This window comes from Diachasma alloeum, unplaced genomic scaffold (genome assembly GCF_001412515.2).
Source record: "Diachasma alloeum isolate Michigan unplaced genomic scaffold, Dall2.0 Dall_scaffold_00349, whole genome shotgun sequence".
Lineage (NCBI taxonomy): Eukaryota > Metazoa > Arthropoda > Insecta > Hymenoptera > Braconidae > Diachasma > Diachasma alloeum.
Window position 1 is genome coordinate 520229 of NW_021680488.1, and position 20836 is coordinate 541064.

Below are 20836 nucleotides of genomic sequence, written 5' to 3' on the forward strand. Positions count from 1 at the left end.
AAAAAAAAAGTGTGGGGTAAAGTGGACCCTCACATAAATTATTGAATCGAGTCGCCAGAATTATTCTAATACGTTTTATAAAGTGAAATTTACTACCTTGACTAAAAAAATATGCAATGAGGGCAAGTATAAATTTGTGTGAGCTCCTGCGGATCTAATTGTGAACAAGAAATGTGAGTTTTTGATCAACAGCGATTACATTCTATCCAATCGGTAGAACAACATGACAATGACTCCTGACAAACGGAAAATTAAAATAATTTTAAAAAAACAGAGGGTCCACTTTGCCCCAACATTAATTTTTTTTTTAATTTAATGACAGATCTTAATTGCAATTCTAATGAGATTATGATCTCCACGTGAAGTGCATTGACTCATTAGAATTTAAAAAACTAAACGATTCGCTTAGAGGGTCCGCTTTGCCCCTACCTCCCCTATACTCATAAAACCAGATAAAACCAATAACCTGATTTGATGACGACCTCGTCGAAGAGTTTGTCCCTCATCTTGAACCCCTGCACTCCAAGATCCTCGAAGATGAGGGCGTTGTCCTTGACGAGGTAACACCTGGGGCACCAGGTTGGCCCGGTGGAATCGGCAGTCATCAGAGGGGAGATCTTGGTGAAAAAGGCTGCTTCTTTCTCGAAGGTCCTGGATTCCTGTGCGTAGAGGAGCTGCAGAGGGCTGTCCAGGGGCAGAGCCTTGACGAAGCAGTTGACCTCACGTTCAGACCCCTCGGCATGGTCCTCCTTCACCAGGATCTTCAGGTGGCGGTGGGACCCCAGGAAGCCCAGCTTCTCCGACGAGTACTTGGTCACGGTGAAGTCCAGGACCTCCGCCGATGGTCCCACCGCTGCTTTGGCGATCAGCTTCGTGTCTTGGAGCGTCACCAGACACTTGTCCGACATTGTTGGTGGTGTGGGGGACAATCGGGGGAATGCAACGTCTTTATAGGCTTCCGGAATCATTGGGGGATTCGGTGGTAAATAGAAACTCATGATGGGGTTTGTTGAGGTGTCACTGGGTGATTAATGTTTATGTGATTATGGATTTGTCCGGATGATGAGCCAGTAGAGGAGTTCTACGATGCTCAGGAGACTCGCTCCCATAAATAAACCGACGACACTTCCTACTGATACTGAAAATGAGGACATGATCTGTGTTTGAGATGGAATTTCGAGATAACGGGGAAGGCTGGCGGGGGGAAGAGGAGGGAAACTTGACCTTTTGGGGGATTTTGCGAACAACGTCGGGGCCTTTTTTGCGTGGATGGTGTGGATGAACTTTTTGGGATGATGCGGATGATTTTTTGTCGATGATATTCAGTTATTAGCCGGTTGAGGCTTCAAAAACGTAGTGAAAAATCCCATTTTTTCAAAGCTTTTCTCAGTCCCAAAATAAAAAATCATCAGTCGAACTTACTAATAACTTACAGAGTATTTTTTTTGTGGGTGACGAAATTTGTTGCAACAAAGCCTCTGACGTTCTTCTCGGGTACAGCCCCAGGCAATATTTGCTACTAAATCTTAACGTGAAATGGAAAAAGTCAATTTTTTTATAAATTGTTTTTTTTTGGAAATTTAGTCTCAACAGATTGTTTTTTAATTACAGAATGAAAATGAAAATTGAAGATTCGAAAGGGTGGTGAAAAATCCCGTTTTATTATTTTAAAAATTGAAAAAATCTCCCTCGTCATTGAAATTCTCAAATTAACAAGGCCAAGTCAACAGAAAAAAAACGTTCTTCAATTGTCAATATCTCCAAATCGGCAGAGTGAATTTGCCCCATTTTCTCCCATTTTCAATCTCTTTTTTCAAGTGTTAAAATAAACTCAAACTCAGCCAAATCGTATCATTTGATCTCGAGATACGGAAGATTGAATCCAGCATCTCCAAATCCCCTTACCCACCTCTTCAGGTCAAAGTTTCTCTCAATCCCCGAAATGAAAAACAATCAATGAAATTTACTGATAATATGCAGGGTATTTCCTTGTGGGTGACGAAATTTATTGCAAAAAAAAACCTGAAGATTTTTTGGGTACCTTCCCAGAAAATATTTGCCACTGAATCGTTTTAAAGTAAAAAGCAGAAAGTCCATGTTTTTATGATTTGTTTTTGTTTTGCAAACTTCAAATCTCGATAGATTTTTTTTCTCCTACAATTAGTTATTCCTCTATTACCGAACTGAAGATTTTAAAAAGTGGTGAAAAATCCCGTTTTGTTATAAAAAAAAATTGAAAAAAATTATCCCCATCATCGTCGAAATTGTCAAATTTCCAAGACCAAGTCAACAAAAAAAATATCGTTCTGCAATCGTCAATATCTCCAAATTGGCAGAGTGAATTTCCCCCATTTTCTCCAATTTTCAATCTCTTTTTTCAAGCGTTAAAATAAACTCAAACTCAGCCAAATCGTATCATTTGATCTCGAGATACGGAAGATTGAACCCAGCACCTCCAAATCCCCTCACCCACCTCTTCAGGCCAAAGCTTCTCTCAATCCCCGAAATAATAAACAATCAATCGAACTTACTGATAACTTGTAGAAGAGACCGGGTCGCATATCTCTCGTACTGGATGCTGGGCCCCGGCAACATATTAACCTCAATCTGCAATGGCGCCCATGTCGGTAAATTCGGATACTCGTATTTATTCAGACTAAAGTCATACACAATGCCCTCGCAATCAGGCAGGCACTTGGCTGCGTCAACGTTTTTGATTCCCTTCGCCCAAAGATATGCTCCATCCAATTGCGTCGCATTGCACATTTCGATTGTTGGAACCCTAGGGAATATGTGGCTTATACATCCGTACAGTTTCAGCATATTGCGCATTTGCTGCTCCATCAGACAGCCGTCGTAATTGTACCACTTTAGGTAGAGGTTGTCGGCGTTCTCCGAAGACATGCGACATTTTCGCATTGACATTGGCATGTCGATGACTTCCGGTTTATTGACCGTTGGAACGGCGGTTACATCGATCACTACGAGGCTTTTCTTTTTCAGCTCTAATTTTCTATCCGTACTTATTTCCGCTGTTGGGTACTCGTAGCGATTCATCAGATAAGCCTTGCATAAAATTGAGAATTTTTTCATCAATCAATGACAATTAACAATTGGCAAGAACATCAAAATGAATACACCTCAGTCCCCATTAGCTTTCGATCAATACGCAATAAATCAAGTGACGCTGCGACTGTCTTCTATTGGCGTTTTTTTCAAATTCAAATTTGAGGAAGTAGGGTTATCGGTGCAGTTGCGGTCATGTGACCCCGAATACTGGATATTGATTGGTTGGAGTGAGAGTGGATGAAAATAATCGAGACATTTAATTTAATAACTAACAGAGATATGGGCATTAGCTCGTGGAAATTAAGTGGGAATGGTATTTCGAATGGATATTTCCAGTTGAGTATTTCGCTCGAAATAAATATCTGATATTTAATTTCCACAATTATTTTAAATAGATATTGTTGGTGTTCTCCGAAGACATACGACATTTTCGCATTGACATTGACATCCCGATGACTTCCGGTTTATTGGCCGTTGGAACGGCGGTTACATCGATCACTACGAGGCTTTTCTTTTTCAGCTCTAATTTTCTATCCGTACTTATTTCCGCTGTTGGGTACTCGTAGCGATTCATCAGATAAGCCTTGCATACAATTGAGAATTTTTTCATCAATCAATGACAATTAACAATTGCAATTAACAATTGGCAAGAACATCAAAATAAATACTCCTCAGTCCCCATTAGCTTTCGATCAATACGCAATAAATTAAGTGACGCTGCGACTGTCTTCTATTGGCGTTTTTTTCAAATTCAAATTTGAGGAAATAGGGTTATCGGTGCAGTTGCGGTCATGTGACCCCGAATACTGGATTTTGATTGGTTGGAGTGAGAGTGGATGAAAATAATCGAGACATCAAAATGAATACTCCTCAGTCCTCTATTAGCCCTCGACGAATGCATTATAAATTAATTGACGCTGCGACTGTCTTCTATTGCCATTTTTTTCAAATTCAAATTTGAAGAAATGGGGTTATCGGTGCAGTTGCGGTCATGTGACCCCGAATACTGGATTTTGATTGGTTGAAATGAGAGTGGAAAATTTAAGTACGTTGATTATTAAGTCATTTAGATAGATTAGGCAGTCTCGTAATTTGTATAATATGAAAATTATAAATAATGCTTTCCGTCATGAGTATTATTTTGGACTGTTCATTTTATTAATTTCATTATGATACTTTGTCTATTTGATTTTGATCCTGTAATTGGCCATGTGCTGTTGGGTCTGTGTGAAATAAAAATGAAAATGAAAGTGGAAGCTCACATATGGAAGTTTCTCCTTCGTTTTCTTTATTAAAATCGTCAATCGCCCCTTCTGTTTTCTGTGATTTATAAAGAGCTCCAGTCCGGTTGTATTACCCGGCTTGATGGATTGCAGAGAATTCGCTGATAGACACAGTCCGCTATTGGTTTGCAGGGGGAAAAACAGATCGCAGCAGTTGATCTCTTCGTCATTCCACAGACACTGTGCGAGCATATTTTCACAGGTTGGCTGGGTCAGTCTTATTATTTCTGCGAGTTCCTCTTCAGTGGGGATGTTCTTCGATTTTAATCCAAGCGATTGGTAATCCATTATATTTTTGGCATCTAAACCCCTTGAGTACATGAACCTGGAATTGAGATGGCAACTCGAGTACATTCGAGATTTCGTTAGAGCTTTCTGTAGGAGATATTGATAATTCTATTGGCGTTTCTACAGGACATTCACTGGGAAAAATCAATAAGAAATACCATTAAAAATAGTATAGAAAATCTTGTAGGTTTTCCATAGAAAACAGGAACGATTAATAGAGAATTCTACAGATTTTTGCTTCCGAGTGGAAGCATTGTATTCGTCAAATCTAAAAGGGGGTGAACTTCTCACATTTTGCAGAAAAATCGAGAAATTTCTGGAGGCTTCGAGAAAATTCGAGAGATTTCTCAAATTTTCTGGAAAATTCGAAAAACTTCTCACATTTTCTAGCGAAATCGAGAAATGTCGCGAGTCTTCTAGAAAATTCGAATAATTTCTGAAGTTTTCTAGAACATTCGCGAAGTTTCGCCATTTTCCTGGGAAATTCGAGGAACTTCTCAAGTTTTCTAGAAAATTCTCAAGTTTTTTAAAGAGTCCAAGAAAGTTCTTGAGTTTTCAAGTGCATTAAAAAACTTCTCAAGTTTTTAGGAAAACGCGAGAAACTTCAACTTTTTCTTTATTGACTTTGACTTGTCATAAATAATATTTCCTTCAATGTGATATCATTCATTCATTTAGGAATGAATAAAAAAACAATAATCATCATCATTATATCAATGATCATATTGATCATCACATCAATTATTCTACATCAATTTTCAACTGGCCGATCGACGAGGCGTGCGCCTCATGTGGCTAGCAATTCTATAGGAGAGTTGCAAGAAATCATTACATCTTCTTCGTTCATTTTCTCAATTGCGATAAAAAACTATTTCCTTTTATGTTCAACGCATCGATATTCTTAGACGTCTTGAGGACTTACTCTTTAGCTTTGTCAGTCGCCTCCATGCAGAAATGCAGAGCCGGGACTTGAGCCTCGTAGCCCAAATAATCTGTGGCCATTGTGATCGAGACATCTCGGGCTGTTGCAAATTGAATTGTACTGATGACCATCACTCCACAGGCCCAACAACTCACACCACAAGCTATTATCCAGAACAATCGCTCGGTCCAGTGTCTGTCTGGCTCCACGAGGTACTTGAACCCGTGGATGCTCGAGTTCAACAAGTACTGCTTCAATGAACTCCACAAAAAGAATTTCCTCTCCTTTCTTTTCGCCTTCCTTTCCATTTCGCAATTTTTATTGATCAATGAATTTAATTTTCAGTTGAATTTGAGATAACAGAGGATCAAAATGCACCGAATGGAGAATTTCACCTCTAATTTTAATTTTAAAAATTCTGAGATATTTAACGAATGGGCAATTCCGTGCGGAATTTCAGGCGAATTTACTGGGGTGATTGCTCATTTTCTCTTTCAATTCGTTTTCCACTTCTTTTACCCTTCCACTCCCCAATCAATAGATCTTAATTATTAAAATCCGTGAAGACACGCCAACTGCAGCTGATAATTATCAGAAAATTGTTGACTATCTTGGGAAATTAATCAAGCGGTGAAGTAGCGAAACGGGATAGTAACTTGAAACGTAATTTGAATTATCGTAACGAGTTCAATAAGTACTGCTTCAATAGTAGATTCCACAGGAAAAATTTCCTCTCCTTTCCATTTCGCAATTTTTATTGATCAATAAATTCGATTTTTAGTTGAATTTGAGATAACAGAGGATCAAAATGCACCGATGGAAAATTTCACCGCAATTTTTAATAAAAAAATTTCTAAGATATTCAACGAATGGGCAATTCCGTGAGAAATTTCAGGTGAATTTACTGGAGTGATTGCTCATTTTCTCTTTCAATTCGTTTTCCACTTCTTTTACCCTTCCACTCGCCAATCAATAGATTTTAATTATTAAAATCCGTGAAGACACGCGAACTGCAGCTGATAATTATCAGAAAATCATTGAATATCTTGCGTAATTAATCTGGGAGTGAAGTAGCGAAACGAAATAGTAACTTGAAACGTAATTTCTGTGGAATCGATAGAACATTTGAATTACCGTAACGAGTTCAATAAGTACTGCACAACAAATTCCACAGGAATAATTTCCTCTCCTTTCTTTTCGCCTTCCTTTCCATTTCGCGATTTTTATTGATCAATGAATTCAATATTTAGTGGAATTTGAGATAACAGAGGATCAAAAGGCACCGATGGAAAATTAAACTTCAATTTTTAATTAAAAAAATTCTAAGCATTTTAACGAATGGAAAATTCCGAGCGGAATTTCAGGCGAATTTACTGGAGAGATTGCACTCTCCAATTAATACATCTCAATTATTAATAATCCGTGAAGTCACGCGAACTGCAGCTGATAATTATCAGAAAATGATTGACTATCTTGGGAAATTAATCAAGCGGTGAAGTAGCGGAACGAAATAGTAACTTGAAACGTAATTTCTGTGGAATCGATAGAATATTTGAATTATCGTAACGAGTTCAATAAGTACTGCTTCAACAAATTCCACAGGAATAATTTCCTCCCCTTTCTCTTCGTTTTCCTTTCGATTTCGAAAAAATGGAAATTTGAGCCATTTCGCTTCCATTGGAAGCAAAAATTGAAGAAAGGAAACCGGAAACGGAGCAGATGGCGCCCCCCAATTTTCGTATTTTCGAGGTCTCGAAAAACTTGCCTCCTCTCTCCCTTCACTCCGCAAAAAACGTTGGAAACCTCGTCAAAACGAATCGGTAAAGCCCAAATTTTCATCTCTTTCTTTTCGTTATTTTTTTTCGTCCGAACTCCGTTGGACACTCGTTCGATTTCACCTTAGGAGAGGTACGTAGAGGAAAAAAAAAAACAAAAAGCCACTTCATTCAGTCCCAAAAAGCCGAATGTGCCATAACACTTGGGAGGATTTTTTTCATGATTTTTGATTTTCGCGATTCTGAGGTAAATTTGACTTTTATTGTTGAAAGGGAAGGGAAGTAACGTGTGTCCTAGCCATGGCGTTGCATCTGGCGTACGACGATATTGGCAAGGGATTTGTTCAGCAATATTACGGGCTCTTCGATGATGCTCTGCAGAGATCAACCCTCGTTAACATGTACAATGTGAGTAGATGATTAATTGAGGAAAATTCGTTGGGGGGAAGACGTGGAATTGCAGTTTTGGGGGTTGTCTCGATGCCGGGGGATGAACATAACCTATAATTTTGTGGTTTTTCAGAATGACTCCTTCATGACGTTTGAGGGAATACAGATAAAAGGAGTTTCCAATATTATGGAGAAATTAAATGTGAGTTGGATTTGTTTATTTATCTATTTGTGTAGTTTCGTCTGTTTTTTTCATGATTTTCGTCATTTTTTCTTTTATCAATTGATTAGCATAGAGAAGTGTGGAGTATACATTTTTCAGTCAATTTAAGGGTCAGTAACCTTTTGCAATGAATACTTTTTGCTTTCGAATGGAAGCTTTGTAATCCCTCAAAATTAAGTTTCCAACTTTTGTTTTAGGGTAACTAAATAAATCTGTATAGGGGAGAGTAGGGTAAAATGGACACTAGACTTTTTTAAAATTATTCATAACTCAGAAATAAATGTATCAATAGAGCTCATCACAAAGGGAAAGAATTGTTCTTTGTATTGAAAAAAAAATTGAATCTCATCAACATTTCAACCCGTCACTAACATTTAGAAAAAAATCAAAAGTGTCCATGTTACTCCCACACCTCCCCAATTTTCCTGAAAGGAATCAATCGAATTTAATTTAAGCTCACCAATTAAAATTCAATTTTTCATACAGATTCAAAAAAATTGATATTTTTCCAAAAATCGCTTTTTCAATGATCACTTAAAAAATTGTCCTCAAAGTGGAATTTGTTATGGCTCATAAAATTGATAACAATACGCTCTCGATTCTGTCGGAATGTGGTGGGGGTCGCACAATTCGTTGTTGAGTGACAGCCCATTCGAGGTGCTATGTCCGAAGAATTTATCAATGCGTTGGAGGACTATGTTTTAATTTATATTTAACAGAAAGCTAAAATTTTTAAATTTTTAAAATTATTGGACGACGCGAAGTTTTATACTCTTACCTTGGCAAAGGGGCTTTCTGGGTAGAAAAGAATTTCATAACTAGGGAAAGGATTAAGTTCTCCAAAAACGTTGAACATCAAGAGATTTAAAATTGGTTTATGCTTTAATTATGAATTTAAGAAAAATTTAGGTTTACAAAACAGAATATTTAATTTACGAAAATCTAACAATTCAATTATCTCGAAATTTTCTACCCCTGGAATGACCTTAAGGATTCAAATTTGGGTTTACAAATTTTATCACTCACAATTCGGTCGGTTTTGTATAAGTTAATCGATGAACTTGTAGATCCCTGGGTAAATCCGTAATTTCCTCACCAGCAATTAGTCGTGCTAAAGGCTATTGTGGATTCTTTCACAGAAACACTTTCTTCTACTCGATGTATTTTAATAAATTTTGGCAGTTGAATTTTAAAGTTTTATGAGGCTGTCCACAACGCGTCACAATAAACGAATTCTTTATTTGTTAGAATAGTCACCACTCTCGATTAAAGAAATTTTACTCCCGGATAATTTCAATTGTTCGTAACCTACTATTAATTCAGTACTATCCCGCGTAATCGAAGGAAGGATTGAAAAACCGGACCGATTAAGCGAACTATTTCCACCAGAATTGTTACTGCTCCGTTGCTGCTTCAAGACTGATTAATTTGGTTTTTCTGGGGTTTTTATGTGAATTTTGGGGTCACTTGACTCGTGGGGGTTTCCGCAAGTCAAGTTTTGAATGGTGGAAAATGTCGTATGACTATTCCCACTCTTTAATTGTTATTTGGGAGAAGTAGTTCACTTGGGTTTTTAGGTTTCGATTCATCGGTTCTCCGTTTGCGAATTTTAATATTGAGAAATGGGATCACTCTGAGCGAGCCATTTCATCATTTCTGTACTCGATTCCAATGTCTTTGGGATTTTGAATCGAGTTCAAATGATGAAATGTATTCTAATTAATTTACATTAATTGATTTGTTTTTTTCTTATTAACATAAAATAATTTTATAAAATTTTTGGGCATTACACAGGCAACGAATTTTTTTTTCAACAGAGTTTTTATTCAGTCAACAATCAATTATATACAGTATATACATGTATAAAAACTGGTCTAAAAAAATTATGTAAAATATTTTTTTTTAATAAACTTATGGCCAATTAGTGGCTCTCGAGTTTAAACTGGATATTGAGATTGTGTTTCTCTACTTGATTATCAAAAATATATCTATTAATAATTAATTATGTACATTATTATATGCTAACAGTATTTGTTTACAACTAAAGTGCCCAAAAAAGTAGAGAAAAATGGGGTTGCTCTGTGTTTTGAAAAAGAGGCACTAAAATATTCGCGAACAGTGCGGTTGTGAAAATGTAAGAAATATTCACAATTTTAATTATTTATCATAACAGGGTATTGGGTTTAAATTCTTCGAGATTTTTCATCGTAATCATGCCCTCACCCAGAAATTGATCTGTTTACCCGATCTACAGTGTAAGAATTTAATAAAACATTCGAAACTCATAAAAGTTTTCATTTCCAGAGCCTGAGTTTTAAGAAAATCGGAAGAGTACTCACCGCAGTGGATTCACAACCCACGTTAGATGGTGGAGTCCTCATTCACGTCCTCGGGAGGCTGAAGGTAACAAAAAATAATAATTTATCAAACCCCTGCCCAATTATCGAATTAGCCTAGAACTGACGCTAGAATTGATAGAAATTTGTCAATAAGATGTCTGCAATGTGAAAAACTAAATGATACAAATGCTTTGGGCAGACCGATGAGGATCAGCCCCACGCGTACACCCAGACATTTGTCCTGAAGCCGATCGGCACCAGCTTTTTCGTGCAGCACGACATCTTCAGACTCGCGTTGCACGACACCCTCTAAAGCCAATAAATAAATAATTCATTATCCATCGATCAACATTGTAAATCGTGGCAAAGGCAAGGAAACGTTTGCAACATTTGCATTAATTACTTGCACAGTACCTCATTAACTGCTGCTTAATCATTTCAGTCACTCACACGATTCGTTGTTAAGGTATTTATGGCGTAGTCCGGAGAGGTCGAAAAAAAGTCAAGAAATTGATGATTTTTTTTCATTAGGGGAGAGAGGCAAAATGAAACAGTCAAAAAAACGACTGTTGACGCAATTCAAGCAAAAAAAAATTTTGTTATTCAATATTTTCAACTTTTTTTTATTTTTGGGAATACTGATGACAATGATAATTTTCCATTCTACTGAATGGAAAATTATTATTCTCATTAGTATTCCCAAAAATAAAAAAAAAATTATTAAAAAAAATTTAATAAATACATTTTTTTTGCTTGAAGTGCGTCCAACAGTCGTTTTTCGACTGTTTCATTTTGCCCCACTCTCCCCTACATTCTTTGATTTTTTCAAAACCCCTGCGCAAAATCCCAGATAGCGTAAAAGAATGGATAAAACAGAATTTTTTCTAAAAAATACATTTTAACACGGGCTCTTATGGGAATTCGGAAAAAAAATATTTATGTCGTAGAATAATAACTCGTGGTTTAGCAGAATAAAGGTGTTGTATTTAGCACGTTAAATGTGTTTACATCGAGTTTGAGAATGTACTGAGTTTGACTGATATACTATTTGGTCGGGAGCGTGCGGGTTTAAATACCTTTTGTTATGGAAGGTTCGAGAATTGTCCAGAAATTTCGTGAGAGACAAGGATATAATGATGTTTGTCTCGAATACGACGATATAGAATATTCGAGACGCGTTATACGAATTTCGAAATAATAATTCGTTTGTGGCTCACGCCAAAAAAAACAGAAAAAAAGTCGCCGTTTTCCTGAAATTTCGCAATTGGGTGGAGCTTTCATGGAGGAACATAAAAAAAATAATCCAAGTGGCCTATGAGAATTGTTTGGAAGTGATAATTAAAAAACTCATGAAAAATAAAAATTCTGCGTGCACAACTTGGAAGCGCGGAAAAATACGAATGGAGTTGCGATGACAAATTTCGCCGGGGTTGGGTCGTTCACTGAAAATCGGAGTTTTCTGCGGTACATAGTAGAATACTGGTAACTTACCTCTAAATGGTAAAAAAGGTAAATAACTGGGAGAAAAGCCTTAACCCGACTATCAGTGTTAGTAACCTTCGTGACTGAATTCCACCAGGGTTATACCTTGCAAGGGTCATACGTCACGAGGGCTATACCTTGCAAGGGTCAAACGTCACGAGGGTCATACCTCGCAAGGGTCTGCCTCGTGAGGGTCAAAAGTCGCAACGGTCATACCTCACAAGGGGCCAACGTTGCAAGGTTCATACGTCGCGAGGGTTATACTTTAAGGTATAATACCTCGTCGCGAGGTATAACCCTCGTGACGATCATGTCGCCCCTTAGACCCTTGACCCTTATAGTCGCTGGAACCTTTCGATTGTCCTTCCTGCCTCCCCGGTTGTCGCTTGTTGTCGTTTGACCTTTGAGATTGCCCTGCCTAGATCTGTTGTTCGACCATTCCAACGTTCGACCCTTGCAAGGTATGATAAGGGTCATACCTTGCAAGGGTCGAACGTCGGAAAAAAATTGTCTTCTACGTTTTACCACTTCCCCACCAATCAACCGCATTCATCCCCCCCCCTGTAATTAATATTATCGCTAATTTCCCCTCCCCTAGAAACGAATTTCATCACAACTGAAATAATTATTTTTATCTCAGACTGATGACGATCCTCCACACGCATACTCGCAGATATTCGTGTTGAAACCACTGGGGGGCTCATTCTATTGCCAGCATGACATATTCCGTCTTGTTATTCACGAGACAGCATAAATAAAAGCAGCAGCAGCAGGCGAGACGGCACATGGACTAAGTAAAATCAATTGAAAGGATGGAAAAAGATATAGAAGGGGCATCAAAAGAGGCAGAAATAAAATAGGATAAAATTGATGAATTTTTCAGTCACGATTGTATCCCTGTCGTCTTTGCGTATCATTTTATCCAGATCAAATTTTTATACAGGAAAAATAATGCTTCTAATGCCGTAAGAATAAAACATTTATTAATTAATCATCAGCTTTTTTTTCGATTTATGTAAGTTGGAGGTGATATTTTTTTTGTTACAAATTTCCACGCTTTGCCTGTTCGATTTCGATGGCCTCAAAGAGAGCCTGGAAATTACCAGCACCGAATCCCTGGAATAATTTTTAAAACACGAGATTAATAAAGTGATGAATATTGGAGATTGTTGAAGATAAATTTTTTGTATTGTATTTTTAATCCTTTAGTTTGAAGTGGAAAGTGGTGATAATTTCGATTCCATGATTGAGAGAAAATGTCAGATTTTTTCGGGGGAAATTTCATAATAATGTAAAAAACATGTGATATTTTCTCCTAGAATTACTACTTATGAGAATAAATACGAAATTGACAGAAATTTCCAGTCTGATTTTTTTTTCTTAAATTTTTCGCACTGGTTATGAAGTCTTGGGAGTAAAAAAACTACTGAAACGCGGAAAAAACTTGACATCATGAATTCTCAGCCAAAAGCGTATAAAAAAATGTGTAGGTAGAATAGCTTGAAAAATTGGTTCATTTTCATTTTTTTCTAGGACCTGGAGGAAACGAGTTAAAGGTGATCTGAAGAGGATAAATAATTTTAAGAAATGTTTTAAAATGCGAGGTGGTTGACAGGTATAGGCGCCCCCATTTTGCTTGGATGCCCCCCTCCCTCTGCCGCAAGGAGCTTTAAAGATGGCGGCGCCTCCACCTCGTATTTTCAAACATTTCTTTAAATTATTTATCCTCTCCGGCTCATCCCTAACTCACTCCATCCCGTTTCTATAAAATGAACAAATTTTTCAAGCTATCTTTCAGATTTCTCCACCCCCTTTTGACACAGAATTCATGGTACAAAGTGTACTCCACATTTCAGTAGCTTTTTTTCTACTCCCGGGGCCTTTTAAAGGAGGTGAAGTGTCTCTTAAAATTACTCACGTTATGATTCCTCCGTTGAATGATCTCGATGAACAAAGTGGGTCTGTCCTGCACATTCTTCGTGAAAATCTGCAGGAGATACCCGTTCTCATCGTAATCAATGAGAATCTTGAGCTTCTGGAGAACGGAAATATCCTCGAGTATCTTGGTTCCGCTGGTCTTGAGCCTCTTCCGCAGCATGTCATAGTAGCTATCGGGGACCTGGAGGAACTCCATCCCCCTGGTCCTCAGGTTCCCGACAGCTTCGATGATGTCATCAGTGTTCAACGCAATGTGCTGAATCCCAGAGCCCCCATAATACTCGACAAACTCCTGGATCTGAGATCGTTTCTTCCCTGGGGCGGGCTCATTTATCGGGATCTTTACAGTCTCCTCGTAGTTGGTCATCACTATGGATCGGAGGGCTGAGTATTCCGTGTGTAGTTGGGTATCATCGACTGACCAGAACCTGTGGAACTGGAGGTTCTGCTCGTACCACTTGGCAACTGGTTCCATTTGCTGGTCTGGCTGATTCCCGACGCAGTGATCGATGAATTTTAATTTCGGGTCTGGCCTGAGGATCGGTGAGAGAAGAAAGAAAAGTAGATAATCATGCATAAAGATATGTTGTTCAGCAGAAGAGACAGATGGCGAAATAAAAGACCAGGAAAAACGACTACTTGACACAATTCGGGAAACTTTCTTGGTTCTGATTGAAAGTAAAACGACCCCTTATGATCCTTGGGAATAAGGGTTAAACGACCCTTAATGACCCTCGGGAATAAGGGTCAAACGACCCATAATGACCCTCTGGAATAAAGGTCAAACAACTCTTAATGACCCTCGAGAAAAAGGGTCAACCGACCCTTAATGATCCTCGGGAATGAGTGTTAAACGACCCTTAATGACCCTAGGGAATAAGGGTCAAACGACCTTTAATGACCCTCGAGAACAAGGATTAAAGGATCCTTATTGACCCTCGGAAATGAGGGTCAAATTAACCTTAATGGCTCTTGGGAATAACGGTCAAACGATCCTCAATGACCCTCGGAAATAAGGGTCAAGCAACCATTAATGACTCTCGGCTATAAGTGTCAGACGGCCCTTGAGGACGTGTAAGGTAAAGGGTTCAAATGGCTCTTTCTGCCTCTTAAAACCATTTCACAATTAATGCTAAACATTCTTAAGAGTTGTTTGACCCTCAAGACCATTTGAACCTCAACTCCGAACGTTCTTTAGGGTCGTTTGACCCTCAGGTCCATTTGACCCTCAATTAAAAACGTATTTAAGGGTCGTTTGACTCTCAAGACCCTGTTGAACTATCTCAGCCAAACGCCCGTAAGGGTCGTTTGACCCTCAGGGTCATTTGACCCTTGTCCCTGAATCAAATCGTCTTTAGGGTTTGTTCGACCTTCGAGACCATTTGACCCTCAACTCTAAACGTCTGTAAGGGTCCTTTGCTCCTGAGAGCCATTTGACTCTGACCCCCGGTTAAAAACGTTTTCAGGGTCATTTGACCCTCAACTAAATCGCCTTTAAGAGTTGTTTGACCCTGAACTCCAAACGCCCGTAAGGGACTGTCCGCAAGGACTTGTTTGATCTCACGGTCTTTTGACCCCCCACTAAAACCTCTTTAAGGGCTGTTTGACCCTCATGACCCTCTCGAACCCTCAAATCCGAATGTCCTTAAGGGTCATTTGACCCTTGAAACCATTTAACCCTCAACTAAAAACCAAAAAGAGAATCCCGGAATCTTGAGGAACAATCGTTTTTCCTGGAGTTTCATTTTGAACACTCGAAAATGAGAAGTTGAATTTTTCAGAAGACATACAGTAAACGAGTGATTGGATCTGCGGGAGAGTCGACGTATCCTGGCAGGAATTTTCCACTGTAGTTGGTTCTGTCCACCAGAGTATGCAGGGTATCTCCAAACTGAGAGGATGAATTAAAATATTGAAATAATTGAGAAAGACGGATGGCCAGAATAAATAACAGCACGAATAAATCAGAGTTACATGGAGAATAAATAAATACATTCAGTCGCGAAGCTGTAAAATAATTTAAGTCCACTTGGCTATTTCGAGGAATATCTCCGAATGTAAGGGGAGACTAATATGAGTTTTAAAAGTCGCGGGCTATTGGAGTGAGATTTCTCTGCATCCAAAATCGATTATATATGTCTAAAAACGAATAATTAGTGCAAAAAAATTAATTTTTTAATTGTTCTTTTGTCCCGCAGACGCTTAAAATGTTAAAAATAGTCCAGGGTCTTCTATTTTTGAGCTACGGAATTTTTTTTTTCAAAATTTGGTGGAAAAATGTACAATTACAATTACGAAATTAGCTGTGTAGGTGTTTTTTTAAATTCGACACCTACACAGCTAATTTTGTTTTGTTAAATATAAAAATTTGCGCCATTCGTGTAAAATCGACAGGAAAATTATCGGTTATAATACCCCGAGAGCTTCAAAATGATCGGGTATTTCACGTTTCACAGGTTAAAAAAAATTTCCTGCGAAACTTAACGCATTCATTTGTATGCAGGGAAGTTTGAGGGAAATACTCCGATTCATTTTGAAGCTCGAGGGGTATTCGGCGGATTATTTCCTCCATCACCATTTCGATAAATAGAATTGTGGTATTCGGCGTTAACATGGTAAATTCGACAATTTTTTGTTATTCTGTTTGGCAACGGGAAAATTACCGAACGACGGGGTATTATCGATATAATTCTGTTCAGATTGGACCACGGGACGTCGAATTCCGCAATTCTATTGTTCTGAAGGACGATGGGGAAAATAATCCTTAAAATATTTCAAATATATTCTCGATTCTTTCAGAAACATTTTTCGAGCTATTTTACATGAATGATGCCATTTTTAAATATAAAAAATAACGAAATTAGTTGTGTAGGAGTCGAATTTAAAGAAACTAATTCGTAATTGTTATTGCACACATTTTGAAAAAAATGTGTAAATGGTGCGGGGTACACGAACGATAAATTTTTTTTTTGCAATTTAAAAAAATAAATAAATTTTGCAATTTAAAAAAATAGATAAAAAAATTTTTTGCACCGTTTTTAGACATATGTAATCGATCTTCAATGTATGAGAAAACTCATTCCAATAGCCCGCGACTTTTAAAACTCACAGTAGTCTCCCCTTAATTAAGAATTCATCATTTGAATTGAGTATCGAATCATCTCGTCAGATGAACGTCCTCACCGTCTGGAGAGTGGCCATCCTCACGACTCCGTTCTCGTCCTTCTCCTCCCAAATATCTCTGACCACTTTGGCCCCTCGGGCCTTAGCCACTTTGACGATTGCATCGATGTCCACAACGCTGAAAGCGATGTCTCGAACGCCATCCCCATGTCGGGCGAGATGATCGGCCATCAGCTTGTCATTGGGCTCATAAGCAGACTCGAAGACGAAAACAATCTTGTTCTGCTTTACTGCGTGCGAAGCGATCTTACGAGAGCCTGTCTCCAGTCCCTGGTACCCCAGGGGCTCGAAACCGAATCGAGCGACGTAGTAGCCAGCAGCCTGCTTGGCGTTCCCGACCCAGAGCTTCAGGTGGTCGAACGCCAGGAACTGCCCGGCGAGGGGCTTCGGACCCTTGTCGGTGTAGGTGGTCTGAACCAGGAGAAACGGTGATCAAACGATTGAAGGAATTTTTTTTTTTTAGAATTTCGGGGGTGAATTCAACAGGGGAGTGGTTCGTAGGAATGCGAAATTATCTCAGTAGCGAGCGGTTTCGAGGGAAAATGTGAGTAGACATTTTTTGTAGCCGATGAAATTCTCCACAAAAATTATTTCCGACGTTTTTTTGGTAAATCCACTCGTTCTTAAGAGAATTCAACCATTCATAAGATGAGAAGCATTGATTTTCTTACGGAATCCAATTTTTTATGAAATTTCAATTTCTAAAATACATCATTCAAATCACAAACAATCATTTCTTATGACGTCTCAAACATGTGGAAAGCTAGAAAAATTCTCTTATTTAATACAGGGCAGAGTAGCAAAATGAAACATGAAGCTAAATGAAACAGTCGAAAAATGACTATTTGACGCAATTCACGCGAAATAGTATATTTTGTTACGAGTGCGGAAAAGAGTTTTTTGGCTCGTGGGAGGTTTATAGCACGAGCCGAAGGCGAGTGATATAATCCCATGAGTCAAAAAACACTTTTCCGCACTCGTAACAAAATATACAATTTCGCGTGAATTTCCGCACTCGTATCGAAATATGCTATTCTCTCAGTCTGTAAACGAAATTATTTATCAGGGAATTTCACGATACTTAAAAACACTTTTCCCACGAGTATCTAACGATATTTTTCATCACAATGTGTGGAAAAGGGACGTTTCGCACAGCGTGATGGAAACATTTTTTTTTTTGTTAAATATTTTTTATTATTAACTTTTGTTGAGAGTACTAATATTTTTTATTATTAATTTTTCTTGAGAGTACTAATGAGAATAATAATTTCCCGTTCAGTAGAATGAAAAAATATTGAGCAGTTTTGACGGAAAAAGATTTTGTCAATGGATTAATTGAAAACAAAATGAAACAGCAAAATCCAAAGTCCAGAGGAAGACCTAGGGGGAGATCCAGAGGGAGAAAAAGGAAAATGTGATGTTGAATTTCAGTCGAATGAAGGAAGACCAGTGGAATCAGCCTAATCTAATCAATTAAATTATAAGAAAAATAAAAAATAAATAAATAAATAATTCTCATCAGTACTCCAAATAATAAAAAAAGTTGATAAAAAAAAAATTTAACAGAAAATTTTTTTTTCGCTTGAATTGTGTCAAACTGTTTTCGATTGTTTCATTTTGCCCCACTCTCCCCTATTTAATGTATTTTTATATCATCATTTCCGTAATTAGTGATTGCAGAGAAAAATGTCAGTAAATCTTTTTTGTAGCAAATGAAATTCTGCACAAAAATAATATCGACTTTTCTTTTGTAAATTCACTTCACCCGTTATCAAGATATTTCAACAATTCATAAGATGAGAAAAAGTGACGCATGTACAAAATCAGAATTTTCATGAAATTTAAGTTTCTGAAAACTGGAATTATCCTAGGAATTATTGATTTTAGGAAAAAATGTCATTAAATCTTTTTTGTTCCTGATAAAATTCTCTACAAAAATGTTTTTTGACGTTTTTTCATAAATCGACTCGTTCTCAAGACAATTCAGTCATTGACAAGACGAAAAGAATTCACTCTTTCCCGACATCGTAATTTTCATTACGACATTTAAGCTTCTAAAATATAAGAATTGCAGAATAATCTCAATAAGGGGGGTTTCATGGAGAAATGTCTGAAAAATTCTGTCAGAAAATCGTTCAACATTCTCCTCAAACCCCCTCATCATCAACATAATTCCCCACCAAATGAGTTTTGAAAAAGCGTTCTATTCAGCCAAGTATTACCACTTCACTATCAAAATCCCAAGCAATACCTCGAAGACCTTTAAAACCTTCACCGAGATCTGCCTCCTAATCCCCCCAATTTCCAAATGTCTCTTACCATTCCAAAAAAAACTGTAAACTCAAACTGAAAGCGATAGATTCCGGACGATAACTGAGCGCTGCGTCAGAACGTTTCATTTAAATAAGGGGCCCGCGACATGGGCTAGTCACGATCTTGATCCGTGATTGGTGGAGACCGGAGGCTTGTTTACAGGTACCCAGCTCCATAATGAATTTAAAACTCCTCATAATTTATTGCAATCGACGGTAGAAAAACCGGATTGACACGAATCCGTTGCCTGATCCCAGCGTGTTGCCAACGAATTTCGATAATTTTTCCACTGGGGAATGTATTTATTCCTGTCTCGATCAATTTTTTGGCGATTCCGATCATCCAATCATTTGACAAATTGTTTTCCTGCGATATTTACGAATTTAATTCCCAAGGAAAACGACAATTGTCCATTAATTCTTCATATTTATCTCGTTTCTTTTGTTGATCAACTCAATTTCACGCGTCACTGCATTCAAACCATTTTTCATGATTATTCTCTATGATTCCGCTCTCCAGCTCTTGTTTGTTATCCTCATACCGTGATTCAACATCAACAAATCGACGGAATATCTTAAGAACGAGTTTTTGGAGAAAAATCAGAGGCTGATATGGAAATCACCTCGACAGAGTGAATGTTAATCATTCGGGATTTCTAACAGGTTCAGATGATTATTAGAAAATTATCGTCTCACAATTCTTTATTTTGTTGTTCGTTAAATACTGAGTCAGTCTGATGGTTTATTTCAAACTTAAAATTAACATAATTATTTATAAATTATTTTTCTTTTATTTTTCTTTCATACTTTCGTGATTCGAGATTTAGGATGTCATGGGCATTACATGGAATTCGTCCATTAAATTCGAATGATGAAAGACGAATATTTCTTTTATTTTCAATGTAAATGAAAAGTTTTTTATTACTTATTGAAATTAGAAGAATAAGTGCCTGAAATTCCTCACGAAAAATTTCAATTAAATGTAGGAAATACTATAGGATTTCCTACGGAGAACTCGAACATTTCCTATCGATTTTCCTAGGTTTTTGTATATAAGAATTTCATACATAAATTTTCTAGAGATTTTTTCCGATAATTTCCTAGGACTTTTATAGGAATTTCTTGTATAATTTTTTCTATAGGCGTCTTACAGGATTTTTCTATAGACGTTCTATAGAAATTTCCTATAGGATTTTTTCCATAGCTTTTCTATAGAAAGTTCATACACAAATTTTCTACAGAATTCTTTGGATAATTTTCTGCGATTTCTATAGCAATCTCTTACATATTTCTATAGGCGTTCTCTACAGGAATTTTCTAGATTGTTTCGTATTTTTTTTGTAGAAATTTCCACTACTGAGAATAAGAACATTTCCCATATGATTTTTCTTATATAATTTTCTGAACATTTTCTATAGAATTTCCTATAGACATTTCTATACGATTTTTTACACAATTTCCTTTAGAATTGTCTATAGGATTTCTACAGAATGGATAATTCAAACATTTCCCATCAGATTTTTGGTTTTCTATAGAATTTCCTGTAGGATGTCCTAAAAGAAGTCCAATAGTGTTCCCTCTGCCGCTTCTGACAGAATTTTCTATAAGATTTCCTACACCAATTCTTCATGC

General features: G+C 37.4%; 4 protein-coding genes across 6 annotated transcripts in view; 1 reads left to right on the plus strand and 3 right to left on the minus strand.

Moving 5' to 3' along the window:
• LOC107040936 overlaps positions 1-998 on the minus strand; it is a 9380-nt gene extending 8382 nt beyond the window's left edge. Inside the window, exon 1 of the mRNA XM_015261256.1 lies at positions 467-998. Coding sequence (XP_015116742.1) covers positions 467-998 — 532 coding nt within the window. The remainder of the gene's footprint in view (positions 1-466) is intronic.
• A 45-nt stretch (positions 999-1043) lies between these two features.
• On the minus strand, positions 1044-5870 carry LOC114841351. Its single transcript, XM_029126296.1, has 4 exons — positions 5563-5870; positions 4332-4677; positions 2532-3066; positions 1044-1138 (listed from the first exon to the last, which is right to left on the minus strand). The coding sequence occupies exons 1-4, from the start codon at positions 5868-5870 to the stop codon at positions 1044-1046; spliced, it is 1284 nt and encodes a 427-aa protein (XP_028982129.1).
• Positions 5871-7279: 1409 nt separating this feature from the next.
• Positions 7280-12935, plus strand: LOC107040939 (probable nuclear transport factor 2). 3 transcript variants are annotated; one of them, XM_015261260.1, is made up of 6 exons: positions 7283-7470; positions 7611-7745; positions 7861-7929; positions 10255-10353; positions 10489-10658; positions 12412-12495. In XM_015261260.1, the coding sequence occupies exons 2-5, from the start codon at positions 7638-7640 to the stop codon at positions 10600-10602; spliced, it is 390 nt and encodes a 129-aa protein (XP_015116746.1). In that variant the 5' UTR covers positions 7283-7470; positions 7611-7637; the 3' UTR covers positions 10603-10658; positions 12412-12495. The 3 variants fall into 3 exon arrangements, with proteins under 3 accessions (XP_015116747.1, XP_015116746.1, XP_015116745.1); XM_015261261.2 differs by lacking the exon at positions 10489-10658 and having other exon boundaries at positions 7280-7382; positions 12412-12935; XM_015261259.2 differs by lacking the exon at positions 10489-10658 and having other exon boundaries at positions 7291-7470; positions 12412-12935.
• On the minus strand, positions 12666-19264 carry LOC107040938 (4-hydroxyphenylpyruvate dioxygenase). Its single transcript, XM_015261258.1, has 5 exons — positions 19212-19264; positions 16893-17303; positions 15500-15600; positions 13690-14242; positions 12666-12887 (listed from the first exon to the last, which is right to left on the minus strand). The coding sequence occupies exons 1-5, from the start codon at positions 19212-19214 to the stop codon at positions 12813-12815; spliced, it is 1143 nt and encodes a 380-aa protein (XP_015116744.1). The 5' UTR covers positions 19215-19264; the 3' UTR covers positions 12666-12812.
• Positions 19265-20836: the final 1572 nt, after the last annotated feature.